This window comes from Lepidochelys kempii, chromosome 1 (genome assembly GCF_965140265.1).
Source record: "Lepidochelys kempii isolate rLepKem1 chromosome 1, rLepKem1.hap2, whole genome shotgun sequence".
Taxonomy (NCBI): domain Eukaryota; kingdom Metazoa; phylum Chordata; order Testudines; family Cheloniidae; genus Lepidochelys; species Lepidochelys kempii.
In genome coordinates this window covers 283,564,471-283,579,259 of record NC_133256.1, presented here as the reverse complement: position 1 = coordinate 283,579,259, position 14,789 = coordinate 283,564,471, and the positions used below count along the sequence as shown (strand labels likewise).

Sequence of the window (14,789 nt, the reverse complement as noted above, 5' to 3'; positions counted from 1 at the left end):
CCCCTTTTAGGAGTCTGATTTGTCTTCCGTACCCCCAAATTTCACCTCACTTGAAACCTACTTGTTTACAAAAACACACATAAAATACAAAAGTTTCACAGCACACTATTACTGAAAAATTGCTTACTTTCTATTTTTACCATATAATTATAAAATAAATCAATTGGAATATAAATCTTATACGTACATTTTAATGTATAGTATATAGACAAGTCATTGTCAGTATGAAATTTTAGTTTATACTGACTTCGCCAGTGCTTTTTATGGAGCCTGTTGTAAAACTAGGCAAATATCTAGAGGACTTGATGTACCCCTTGGAAGACCTCTGTGTACCCTCCGGGTTCTCTGGTTGAGAACCACTGTACTGGGAAACAAATCCTCAAGGAGAAGGGATTTGGAGGGCCTGTGAAGTAGGCAGGTGTGACAGGTCTAAATCCCATGCATGCCCTCTGAGGATCTGTACAAAAGGGAGCCTTCCCATCTAGATCCACAGATATAAGATTCATTCTGCAAGGATTGCTGTGCCTGTGTACCACTCTTCTGGCCCACATCCTCACAGCCTGAATCCCCTCTCAGGAGTTCTGCTGCTTTTGCCTTTGCCTCAATTAGGAGCCACAGAGGAGACGTCTCCTCACACATCAACTTGGCTATTTATGGGTTGATGAGAGAAGAAACAGGGAGTCCAGCAGAGTCCCTGCTTTTTCTCCCCTTCCTGCCCTCAAAACTTTGTGGAGCCCCAGCTGAGTGTCTGCCGTGACAAGTAAAGGAGAGGACTGGTGCTGTACAAAAGGAATGACCCTTTTCCTGAAGAGGTTTTCTGTAGAAAGTGCTCTCTGGCCCCATGTATTTGAATGGTACTCATTAATTTTAAGTGTTATAATAGGACTCGGGCATAAGACTATCTGCTGTGTGGCCTCATCAACAAGAAAATATTTTTTGACATAAAAATTTAAATAAACCTCTAAAATAGCTATATTATTAAATGTTTTGCTGAGATTTTTTGTACTTTGCTGTTATCCAAACATTTGAATAAAAGCATAACATTTACTTGAATAAAACAACACAGGCTATTCAATCTATTTATATACAAAAAGTATAAAGTGGTTAATATCTATTACATGACATTTCCTCTCAAAATATTGAGAATAATTTTTAAAATGGCAACCAAATGAGTATGTGACAGTCTTTTTTTCTATTCTGTTTTACATTTATTATTGTCACTGGGTCTTGACATTGAGCGAGCTATTACAAGAACAATATTTATATAATATATTTCACTTTTCATAGAATCATAGGATCATAGACTATCAGGGTTGGAAGGGACCTCAGGAGGTCATCTAGTCCAATGCCCTGCTCAAAGCAGGACCAATCCCCAACTAAATCATCCTTTCTCATATGTCAGTGGATCTGGCCTCTCAGATAGCTTTGTTGCTTTTCTCTGAATTCTCTCCAGGTTTTCAATGTCTTTTTCATACTGCGGTATCCAGAACTGAGTCTATTTCTAAAGCTCTGGTATTTCCCAGAGTAATTTAAGGCCAGGTTTTAATATCCTTACTCATACTGACTAGCACCTTATTCCATGAGTTTTCTCATTAATTTCAATGGGACCACTCACAGAGTAGGTTTGTATTCAAAATGAGTAAGGATATCAGAATCTGGCTGCTAGACAGGGGCTATCATTTCCCTGCTATGTGGCATGATGCCATTACCTGCACAGCCCAAAATCATGCTGGCTTGTTTTTTGTTTTGGCTTGTTTTTTTGCTGCCACAATACACTGTGTGTTCATATCTAGTTTGCCTTCCAGTGTCACTCACAGCTCTTCCAACATTGCTGCTTTCCAAGTATCTTCCTCCATCGAATAGCTGTGTTTTGGAGTATTATTGTCCCAGATGTACTTCCCTATTTGGATTTGGATAATTTGGATGCTGCAAACACTTACGTATGTGAGAAATCAAGTGTGTAAAGCTACTCATGTGCATTAGTATTTGCTGAATCAGGCATTTGGATTGTAATAAGCGAAGGAATCAAATAATCCATGTAACATTGATGCCATCTGAAAATAGTGGGGGGGGGGAGACAGAAGTAACTTAGGACTTGTCTACACAGTGGGGTAATGTATCCTTGGGGATGTGATTTTTGCAGAGTACTAACATGTTGTGCATTAATTGGTCTGTGTAGACATTGCTGATGCTCACTAAAGGTTCCCTCGTGCAGAGGTTCTCAACCTTTTTCTTTCTGAGGTCCCCCCCCATGCTATAAAAACTCTCCTGCCCGTCGGTACCATAACAGCTGTTTTTCTGCATGTAAAAGCCAGGGCCGGTGCTCGGTGGTAGAAAGCAATCTCCATCCTTAGAGGTTTTTAAGGCCTGGTTTCACAAAGCCCTGGCTGGGATGATTTAGTTGGGGTTGGTCCTGCTTTGAGCAAGGGGTTGGACTAGATGACCTCCTGAGAGCTCTTCCGACACTAATCTTTTATGATTCTATGATTCAAAAATCCCAGGGCCCCACACCAAAGGGGGCTACACAAAACTCAGACTTTGGCTTCAGCCCCAGGTGGCAGGGCTTGGGGCTCCAGGCTTGAGCCCCACACAGCAGGGCTTCGGCTTTCTACCCTGGGCCCCAGCGAGTCTTAACACTGGCCCTTCTTGGCAGACCCCATGAAACCTGCTTGTATCCTGCCAGGGGGCCCCAGACTCCTGGTTGAGAACTGCTGCCCTCGTACACTTTAACATAGTAATGTTTCAAACAGCAGTATGTTACAGCACACCAGCAGGGTCTGCACAGACCAATTAATGCTCAACACATTAATGCACTTTAAAAATCAGACCCTCATGATGCACATTACCCCACCATGTAGAGAAGCCCTTAGATTCCTTTTTAGGAGTCCACCATTTCTCTCTGAATACGTACTGAGGAAATTCAGTGCTATGCACTCCATGATGTGTGTAACTTTCAGCACAGTATGCCAGATGTATTCCCTGGTGGACCATTAGTCATTTGCAAGCATGTCTATTGGTGTTGTGACATTTAAGTATTGCATATAGTTAAGTGGGGCAAACTTCTGAATGAGAGAATCTCAGGGGAGTGATAGTTGCGGTTTAAAACTTTTAAACACCAAATAATTTTGAAATGACAAATACTGGTGGTCATGGAGCTGATTTGGACATTAAGTGCTTGTCCACAGACATTTGCATCAGTTTAACTAAATTGATTTAAAAATCACACCTGGAAGGAGGCTCTGTAGGGGAAACATTTATAACTCTCCCAAGCTGGGGGAAGGATTTTGTGTTTGAGGTGGTTGTGGGGAGTTGAAAGTAGGGGTAATAATGGCATCCTAAAGGATCCTTTCCATATCCTGAGAAAAGACATATAGTGTGCAGTAATTTCTCTTTAGGGTAAAATGTTATGAAGATCTTAGATGAATTACTGACATTTATTCAATGAATGACGTGGTTGTGCACCATGAAGATGCTGAGGTTTGATTCTCCCTTACACCTGTGCCAGCTGCATTTGTCCAAATCTGAATGGTAATTTGCCCAGGTGTAAATGACAACAGGAGGGGCAAGTCAGTAGAGGAATAGGCCCATTAACTTTACATAATCATACTAGTCATAATCTACTAGTAATGAAAGCCTGATATAACACGTTAAGAAGTTAATGCTAAAAGAATGGCAGTGCTTTTAGGTTGCTTTTAAACTTAGCAGACCATCTAAACCAAAGAATGTTTTCCCCTTGGGTTTCTCTTTTTCAGGAATGAATGAACGGTGGTCATCTTTTTATGGATGTCATTCTTTCTTCTTTTATAAAAACCTTGTACTAGAAACCTTGTGGAAAAAAATCTCTTGTGTTGTAGCTTGTGAAAAATCTAATTCAGTATTTTTTTTAAGATGAATGACTTTTTCGTTGGTTTGTTACCACTATTATATTCATCTTAAAATCAAAGTAACTTATTAGAATCAAAATCTTTACTGCTACTGAAATTGTGTTGTGATTTCTTTGATGTGATCCCTGATTGCTGTGAGTGAGAAGACTTGGTTCAGTATTTTTGTTCTTAGATCCCCTCCTTTGTCTTGCAGCTACTTGTGGCAGATTCCACTAACAATTGCAGTAGGAAATACGAGCCACATCTCTTCAGAGGCAATTATATGGGTGTCTAACAAATCAGGTAAAAATAAACTTTCCTCACAGTGGAATCTTGTAAAGCATACATGTGTTTTCCTGAACTGTGTCTCAGAATTGATCGTAGGTAATTGTTTAGTTGCTGTGCACCCAATTTCAGCTGCTTGAAAATGAACTGCCAGAAAGATTTTTTTTTGGTGGGGGGGAGGAGAGGAAAGAACAAGGTAATTTTCACAAAAGTTAGATGGTGCAAAGAGAAGGTTTTAAACAGAAAGATGTTCCAAAGCAGCTATTTTATATCTGAGATCACATACTAAATTATTGTATAAATGCAATTCCCTATATAGAATGGTGAAAGCTAAATAAAATATCTTTGTAATAAAACACCTGCTGAGTGTAAAATCTGTAAAATAATAAATGCAAAATGTGCAGTAATGTAATATTAAGGTTAAGAATACTGTTTTTTTTTTAATTTGATCAATCATCCACAACCAGTGCTAAGAAACATTTAGTGTCCCCCAAAATCTTTTTATTGATCTCCCAAACTGTTTCTAGCCCTGGTAGGTTGCTAGATATTGGAGCATTATTCTGATTACCATCTTGCTTTTACCCCCTGCTTCAATTCTGACATAATTGTAGCAACCACTATCTTGAGAACAACTAGAGCTAGAAGCCAATGCCTTTTATCACCAAAAAGCAGCTAAGAATACCATCTTGCAAATGTTAGAAAGCATTCCTCTCTTTCCCTGACAGTGCATGCTGTATCTGCTACTGAATTTATGTCAGAATTGAAGTGGATGAAAAAAAAGTTGGGGAGTTGTATGATAAGATTAGAAGAAGTGGAAGAGAAGGAGCCATACATCCCCTACATGCCTGGGCAGTAGAGGAAGAATTGACCCAGTTGACAGTACAGAAAAGGTATAGCCTATGGGTTTCCTTCCAGAGTAAATAGAACTGGAAGGAAGAAATAGCCAAGCCTGTGTGTGCCTGTCTTTTCCTTTTTGTTCTTTTACAGGTCAGTAAGGGATAATAGTACCTTAGAGCTTAGCAACCAGCAGGGCTAGAAATGAATGGTGTATACCAGTATAGCAGTGGAAATATGAGAATCCCAACTTTCTAGTGGTATAAGGTATGTGTTTCTAGCCCTGATTGTTCATGATGTATCAGACCTTAATATTTTATTACTGCTCCCATGATCTAGGTTGTTGGGGTTTTTTTTTTTTTTTTTTTTTTTTTTTGGCACTGGTCTAGGACTGGGGTCTGGGACCAGTGTCATTTTCATTTTAGAATTTAGGCACACTCCGGTCAGGAAATGCAGATGTTAATTTTTCCCACAGCAGCATTAAGTTGGCCACAGTGATAATACTTTAAGCCCCTTCACACTCTGTCTCATCCTTACCTTATCCTTATCTTATCTGTTCTTGTCCCTCAGGCCTTGATCCAGCTCCCACTGAAGTCAATGATGAGATTCCCATTGCCTGCAGTGGGAGCTGATCAGGCCTGTATAACTATCATTCTCACAGTCTCACTTTCACACACACGTCCTTCCCTCTGCCACTGATGGCAGCCTTGAAAACTCATTTATGAGTGTCTCCCATGATCAGCTGCACAGTTTCTGCCTTGCTGCCCTTTACTCACTGAATGCCCTCCCTCACCTAATCTGAAAAGCCACTAAACTCTTCTCCTTCAGACCTACTCAGAGAGGCCTATACAAAATCAACAAACTAATGATGGCTATAGTGAGCAGTCATCAAGAATGACTGTTAGCTATACTTTAAAAAAAACTTTCAAATGATGCCGAGCCATAAATTGGTGTGCATAGCTAATCAACGCGATGATGATCTACTGTCTTTATGCTTGTCGTTCCCCTACCCCTCACTCACTGGTTTCAGATTAGATTGTATGCTCATCAGGGCAGGGTTGGTATCATCTTGCATGTTTCTACAATGTCTAGCGTAGTAGGGTCTTAGATGATACCTCAATAAAAATGATGACATCAATTTTGGATATGTTAAACATGTAAATGCTATACCCCTTGTATTTGCAGAATACAATGATTGATGTTAGGGGAATCCTAGGAGGTTTTCTGCAGCTGATACAGGGATAATGTGCTTGTTGCTCCAGGAAGTGTTCTGAGTCTGAAGGAGGCAGTTTCCAGGCTTGTTAACTTGTGGGGAATCCCAGAGGGTTTCCATAGTACAGAGGAGGAGTACTGCTGTAGTCCTGTCACTGGACGTTGTCTAGAAGCAATTCTGCAACTGGAGGAAGAAGCTCAAGAGGTCTAACAACTGGCTTGGGAGTCCGGCTGCACTTTTCTTTCAACTCAGAAGAGCAAGTCCAATAGTGGCCATTCTGAATTCAGTTATCAGTGGGACAGAGCTCAGTGTCAACTAGTCAGGGTGAGAGGAGGGTGAGTCAGTGACACACAGACCAACATAAATGAAAAAAATAAAATCCCCTAGGACTTGGAAAGGAGATTATGGGGAAGACGAGGGGGGTGCATGGAGATGGTAGCAGATGTACCTTCTTGCTAGGGCAGGAGCCAGCTGGGCCAGCCTACCACCACTGTGAAAAAGCTCCCTTCCCACTGTCATGTAGCCAGGAGAGACTCTGAGACTAACACTCTGTGGTGCCACATCCACAAGAGGCACTCAAAGGTGCTGGAGGGTGCACGCAGGGCCCCATCCTGAAGCCAGCAGCCATGGACTTTCCATCACAACATTGGGCTGACAAAATTAAATATGAGACAGAGGGAGAGAGGGCCAGAGAAATTCATCAGGTGATCCATAAGCACAATGCTCTAAGACATTTAATACAGTGGTTTGTCTCTTGTGCCAGTAATTCCACAGCTGGCAGGTTGGTCTGTCTCTCTCTCTCTGAGGCTCCCCAGTGCAATAATTAAAGCAAATTATAGTCAGTCCACAAGAAAGGTACTGGGACTGATGCCTGACTGCGTGGTGGTGTTAGGAATCCATTCTGTGCACTCCAAGGTGGACTCTGATGGATATTCCTCAACTTGCAACATTTCAGAAACATTTTCTGAAATGGAAGCATTTTCTGAAATACTTCCAGTTCCATGCGAAGGGCCAGATAGACAGGGAGAGCTGCAGGGTCTCAATGCATGGATGAGATGATGCTATAAGAAGGGATGTTACCAGCTTATTAGGAACTGGGGAACCTTTTGGGAAAGGAGGACCCTAATACAGGAAGGATGGGCTCCTGCTAAACCAAAATAGAACCAGATCACTGGAACCAGATTTCAGTTCTGGTCACCCCATCTTAAAGAGGAATTTTTAAACTAAGGGCTTGGGGGAAAGCTGACAGCTGTGGAGGAGCACCCGGTTCTGACAGAGACATCCCCTTGGAGAAGATCTATTAATGGGGATTCTCTATATCTTAGTAAAGAGGAGAGGATAGATGTCGATAAAGCACAGGTGGGAACTGATGAGAAAAAGTCAAATGAAAGTGAATCCCATTCAATTACATCACATAAAGGCAGATAAATAAAAAGTGACAAATTTTATAAGTGTTTGTATACAAATGCTAGATGTCTAAATAACAAGATGGGTGAACTTGAGTGACTAGTATTAAATGAGGATATTGAAATAGTAGGCACCACAGAAACTTAATATAATAAAATTTAACATCCTGGGGGCAGGGGAGGGAATATCAAAGAAGTCCACTACAGTTGTATTTAATTTCAGAAAGGGGAACTACACAAAAATGAAGAAGCTAGTTCAATGGAAATTAAAAGGAACAGTCACAAGAGTGAAATGCCTGCAAGCTGCATGGAAACTTTTTTAAAATACCACAATAGTGGCTCAAATCAAATGTATATCCCCAAATAAAAAGGATAGTAAAAGGACCAAAAACAGTCCACCATGTCTAAACACAACACTAAAGAAGGCAAAAGGCCAGCCCAGCCTTTAAAAATTGGAAGTCAAATCTTACTGAAAAAGATAGAAAGGAGCATAAACTCTGGCAAGACAAGTGTAAGAGTAAAACAGGCCGAAAAAGAATGTGAAGAGCAACTAGCCAAAGACTCAAAACTAGCCAAACTAATAGGATTTTTTTTAAAGTACATCAGAAGCAGGAAGCCTGCCAAACAATCGGTGGGCCACTGGACAATCGAGATGCTAAAAGAGCACTTAAGACTACGCCATTGTGGAGAAGCTAAATGAATTACTTGCATCGGTCTTCACTACACAAGATGTGAGAGAAATTCCCACACCTGAGCCATTAGTTTTTAGGTGAAAAACAGAGAAAATGTCACAGATTAAGGTATCAGTAGAGGAGGTTTTGGAACAAATTGATAAATTAAACAGTAGTAAGTTACCAGGATCAGATGCTATTCACCAAGAGTTCTGAATTAACTCAAATATGAAATTGCAGAATTACTAACTGTGGTATGTAACCTATCACATAAATCAGCTTCTGTGCCAGATGACTGGAGGATAGTAAATGTGATGCTAATTTTTAAAAAAGGCTCCAGAGGCGATCATGGCAATTACAGGCTGGTAAGCCTAACCTCAGTACCAGACAAATTGGTTGAAACTATAGTAAAGAACAGAATGATCAGACACATAGATTAACATGATTTTTTGGGGAGGAGTCAACACAGCTTTTGTAAAAAGAAAGCATGCCTCACCAATCTACTAGAATTCTTTTGCGGGGGTCAACAAACGTGGACAAGAGTGATCCAGTGGATATAGTATACTTGGACTTTCAGAAAGCCTTTGACAAGGTCCCCCACCAAATGCTCTTCAGCAAGGTAAGCAGTCATTAAGGGAAGATCCTATCATGGATCAGTAACTGATAAAAGACAGGAAACAAAGGGTAGGAATAAATGGTCAGTTTTGAGAATGGAGAGTGGTAAATATCTGTGTCTGCCAGGGATCTGTACTGGGACCAGTGCTGTTTAACATATTCATAAATTATCTTAAAAAAGGGATAAACAGTGAGTTGGCAAAATTTGCAGACGATATAAAATTACTTAGGTTAGTTAAGTACAAAGCAAACTGTTAAGAATTACATAGGGATCTCACAAAATTAGGTGACTGGACAACAAAATGGCAGATGAAATTCAATGTTGATAAATGCAAAGTAATGCATATTGGCAAACATAATCCCAGTGATGCATACAAAATGATGGTGTTCAAATTAGCTGCTACCACTCAAGAAAGAGATCTTGGAGTCACTGTGAATAGTTCTCTGAAAACATCCACTTAATATGCAGGAACAGTCAAAAAATCTAATGGAATGCTAGGAACTATTAGGAAAGGTTTGGATGATAAAACAGAAAATATCATAATGCCATTATGAAAAGCCCTGTTACGCCCACACCTTGAATACTGCCTGCAGTTCTGGTCTCCCCATCTCAAAAGAAGATATATTAAAAATGGAAATGGTACAGACAAGGGCAACAAAAATGATTAAGTGTGTGGAACAGCTTCCATATGAGAAGAGATTAAAAAGACTGGGACTGTTCAGTTATTGATAATTGTTGCTGAGACAAATGCATTGTGGGAACACTTTCCCCCTTAGTGTTCCCACCAAAACTGTGTCCACCAATATGGAGGCAGTGATCTTTCCCCACATGGGAGCCATGACTAACAACCACATTCTTTTTAGAGGGAAAATAATGGAGCAAGATTTTCGAGGGAGCTGTAGCTGCTGGTGCTTGGGCAATAGCCTGCTGGGGTCAGCCTCTAAAGCGGAATCAACCTCAGGCGATTCAGGAGGAGATACAAAACTAACTGAAGCTGTGCTAAATTCCAGCTCTTCTTAATCATTACCACTTCCTGCCCCCTGTGTTTTTGATTATGCTCTGGGGCAATATTCCTCTCTGGAGGAGCTGTCTGCCTCAGGCTGCTGACTCCCTGTGGCAATGTGGTTCCCTCCCTTTACTTCCCTGGGTTCATGATGCTGAGCCTTCCACAACAGTTTCACCATTGAGCAAACCATGTCTCAAGAGCTGGTCTTTCTTTTCCCACCCTAAACTGCTGCACAGATGAGTGCTGCTTCTATGCAACCTTGTGCCAGGGTCTGCTCATAGGCAGTGTGAGAGTCTCCCGTTTGGGGAAGCTTACATGTGAGCACCGGAAGCTCCCTAGAAAGTGGGGGGCACTGGCGCCTGGACCGTGGCCTCACCCCCAAGACCCTGCCCCCACTCCACCTCTTCCCCAGAGGCCTGCCCAGCTGCACGTTCCTCTCTGCTGCGGAGAGGAGCGAGTGGCAGGCAGGAGGCGTCTCGGGGGAAGAGGCCGAGCAGGGCAGAGCCTTGAGGTGGAGCACGGGTGGGGCCACAGTCCAGGCACCAGTGATGCCCCAAGCTTCTAGATAACTTCACGTCCAGCATTTCAAAGTTGGCGCCCCCCCCCCCAAGGGAGATGACCTGCGCCGCATTCGTGGCATTAGCCTTCTTGCATGGCCAGCCTATTTTGGGGAGGCTTAGCGTCCCCAAGCCTCTTATATATGCCGCCCATGGGTCTGCTGGTGCCACTAACAGAGCTCTCAGGCGGAGAGCTGTGTGAGGGATGATGCAGTATTGCCTGTAGTGGAACAGCATCGACAGCTGCTGAGTCTGACCTGAATGTTTCCACTCTCTTTTCATCTGTCCGAACAGGGAGAGAAAGGCAGGATTCGTGAGGCAAAATGTCCTGCTTCACTGCAGTGCCCAGCAATTGTGGGGGTCAGGGAGTCACAGAGCCTGGAAATCCCTGCTTCCTTTCACCAAAGATGCACATTCAGTCACAATCACAGCCCTCCCTCTATCCCAACAACTGAGCCAGGACATGAACAGAGCTGCTGCTACTCTCACTGTAGGACGCCACATGTGGGTAAAACGAATCAGTCCCACCCCCTGGCAGTGTCAATGGATGTAGTCATCTGATGAAAATACATGGGGTGGAAACAACTTTTTTCCACACTGAATTGAAACAGAATGGCAAATCCAATCAAAATAATAGTTGAATCATGTTTAAATAAAATATTTCATTTTCATTTGACTTGTTTTGGTTTGAAATTTTCCCACCAAAAAATTTAGAAAAAATGTTGTTGAAACTGATATGCTCCCGCAAAGTATCTTCATTTTGCCAAAACAGCATTTTTTTTAATTGAAAAAGGTCTCTGAAACTTGTCAACCAGCCCTCACTGGTATAAATGTGCCTTATACTGGTATTGCTATTCCTGTGGGGAAAGGGAATAAGCAATACCAGCATAAGAGAGCTTTATTCCATGTTAATTTAACAATTTATGTAGAAAAATGACACTTCTAACCAAAATAGTTAAATCATTATAAAAGCGGCTTGTAGACAAGGCCCATATGTTTGTCAGCATCAAGGCACTTCCTTCCAGATGGATGCTCGATGCATGGATTTGATCTTGCAAGATGCTGAGTTCCCCCTTCAGGGTGCCCAAAATCCATAACTACTGATCTCAAAGGGAGTTGAGGCCATTCAGAACCTTGAGAGTAGGAGGTCAGAACTTCAAGTGATTAGGCCTGATTCTCATTTAGCCCTTGTCTTCGCTAAGGAAAAAGGTTCATTCTTGTCTTAGCTAACATAGCAACTAACACAAGATAACATCCTATGAAGACAAGGGGACCTGTGGTTTTAACAAGAGTTAGTAGGTAAAGGTTAACCCTGTGCTCTCCCACAGTCTTTAACTTAATATGTTAACTCGTGTAAAAACAACAAACTGCCTTGTCTCCCCTAGACCTATCACTAATGCCTCTTTAAGGTCTCTTTCCACTGCAAGGGTGGAAAGGGAGTTAATTATTTACAGTGAGTGCAAATGTAATTAACCCCAACTTTAAGACCTCTTCACTCCGCCTGAATTAACCAATTAACAATATTTGTAAAGGAAAAAAAGTAGGATGCATTTTTTTATTTCCCTAAAACTCAAAAATAACTGTATAGTTTAGTCTGAACTTAAAAAATCAATCTTTGCAATCAGTAATGAGAGATTTCTGCCCAGAAGGAATATCTTTTGAGAAATTTATGAATGATTGAATATGGTGTTTAGAAGGGGATGCCACCTTCTCCTGAACTGTAGTGTTTCTACTGTGATAGTTTAATAAATATGTTTTTGATAAGTGGGGAAATTGCCTGTGTATAGTGGTTTTCAGTTGCACATAACCACCAGAAAATCATGGGGGGAAAAAGAGAACTTTGTGTATAGAAATTTATGAGAATACACACAGGCTCCAACATCAAATTCCAGTAAATTATATAGAATTATGTGAAGTACATGCATCAGACAACCCTTTACCATAACCACCTGCTTGTTTGAGCTGGGATGGCATAGAAAGATTCCTGCCCCCTTTTGCTTGAAAAGGTCAAATATCAATGGCCTTATGGAAAAAAAAAGAGGTTATGATTGTAGTTAAAACTGACTGAAAGCAGGGATAACATTTTCAGTTTTTGAAAAGATACTGCTGTTCTGTATCAGCGCGATCTCTGTATGACACATCCTACAGCTAATATTTATGGAAGAGAGTATTTTGAAGTTGTCAGCTTGGACTGGCAGGTATCATGCTATATCATGTCATGTGGCATAAATAGCTTAGATAGTCAACCTCTCTGGCCACTCAGTAAAAGATTTAAGGGTGGCAATTTTGCAACAGAAAAGCTTCAGAAACAGACTCCAATGAGAAACTGCTGAGCTTGAATGAATATGCAAACTAGATATCATTAACTTGGGTTTGAATAGAGACTGGGGGTGGCTGGGTCATTACACATATTGAATCTTTTTCCTTAAGTTAAGTATCCTCACACCTTCTTGTCAACTGTGTAAATGGGCCATTTTGATTATCACTACAAAAGTTTTTTTCTCCTGCTGATAATAGCTCATCTTAACTAATTAGCCTCTCACAGTTTGTATGAGGAAAAGCAGTACCTGTGGCACCTTAGAGACTAACAAATTTATTTGAGCATAAGCTTTTGTGAGCTAAAGCTCACTTCATCAAATGCAACTCACGGATGCTGTAGCTCACAAAAGCTTATGCTCAAATAAATTTGTTAGTCTCTAAGGTGCCACAAGTACTCCTTTTCTTTTTGTGGCTACAGACTAACATGGCTGCTACTCTGAAACCTGTCATTATGCAAGGCACAGTTTGTAGGGTAACTTGCAACTTATCTGTATGTGTGTGTGTGTGTATATATCTATATCTATATATCTATATATATATCTTACTATATGTTCCATTCTATGCATCCAATGAAGTGGGCTGTAGCCCACAAAAGTTTATGCTCTAATAGATTTGTTAGTCTCTAAGGTGCCATAAGTACTCCTGTTCTTTTTACTTTTATCAGAAGGGTGTATATGTATTTGTTCCCTTTATTTTATCACACACCTACCTTATCTAGCTAGTCTGCACTTCGTTATTGCAGGTTATTGGACAACATTGGTTCATAACTAATTTTAGATCTTTGCCAATTTTGAAGGGTTTTTAGACTTAATTTAATGGTATGGATTAACCATTTATGAGTCGTTATTTTCAAATACTGCAGCAATTAAAGCACAATTACTAATAGAAAAGTCATACACAGAAACAAATATAACCAGTAAAAATATCCATAATGAATTTTCACTTACTAAAAAACGTGATGAGCTTAATCCTGGCTTCTGTCACCTGTGAAGTACAAAACAAAGCTATAACTCGCAATGGAGGGGCCCATTGCAGACAAACAGCCCTTCCACCACTATTCTACCCCATCAGTTGACATGTGGGAGAGTACACAGCCATCTGTAACACTGAATCATACCCATAACCTCTCCTCCTTGCAGTAATGCTGGTAGCTTCTCTGCAGGGAGAGGAGCATAATTTTCAGATCCTATCTTCAGCGTGGAGACCTTATTTCAATCAATTTCCTGTTGTGCCAGGAATCTTCGTGTGTCTTGACTCTGGATACAGAGTCCCTCTGCATCCTCTTCTATGCCAGCCATGGTTATATTAACAAGGATAGGTACGGCAAATGACGAGTTGAAACATAAAAGAGTAAGGAGTTAATGTGTCCTTTACTCCTGTCCAAAGCTGTCTCATTTGTCCCTCCCTATATTACTGTATAATTAAAAGGAATTAGTCTGTTTACACATAAAGTTGAATCAGTTTAACTAAAAGTGTGATTTTTTAAAACCAGTCTAGTTAAATGGGTGAAACTTTGGGTGTTGAAACTCTTAAATCAATTTAAACCTGGCTTATAGTGGTTTGGTTGCCCTCATAAATTTGCAGAGCAAGCCAAACTGATGTAAACAGTCTTAAACCAATATACTTGTGCCCTCATAGGAGTTTTCACAATTTTATATAAACCTCTTTAATTAAACTTGTTTGTTTAAACTGGTGCAAGTTTAGATAAGCCTTAGCAGAAAAATAACAAGTAGTGAATTGGATAAGTCTTTTGCAACTTCCAAAAAAGTGTTTTTAAAAATATTAATATTAGAAAAACCTTATCAGTGACAGAATTGTGTTGTAGTAATTTATGGAGGCTTTGGTCCTGCCAACATTTAACTGAACTCATGTGCATAACAGAACTGCAAGCATACATAAAGTTGCATATGTGCTCTGTGTTTGTAGAATCAGGGTTTTTGTGGTCTGTATTGCTGCACCTTAAAGTTTTGATTATTGTCATCTATCTTATCACGTGCTACTGGTGTTACAGTTAAAATG

General features: G+C 40.6%; 1 protein-coding gene across 2 annotated transcripts in view; it reads left to right on the top strand.

Moving 5' to 3' along the window:
• The window catches only part of TRHDE (thyrotropin releasing hormone degrading enzyme), a 338,154-nt gene that overhangs the window by 249,627 nt on the left and 73,738 nt on the right, over nucleotides 1-14,789 (top strand). For both annotated transcript variants that reach the window (XM_073327757.1, XM_073327756.1), the window contains one exon: nucleotides 4,078-4,166. In XM_073327757.1, coding sequence (XP_073183858.1) covers nucleotides 4,078-4,166 — 89 coding nt within the window. The remainder of the gene's footprint in view (nucleotides 1-4,077; nucleotides 4,167-14,789) is intronic.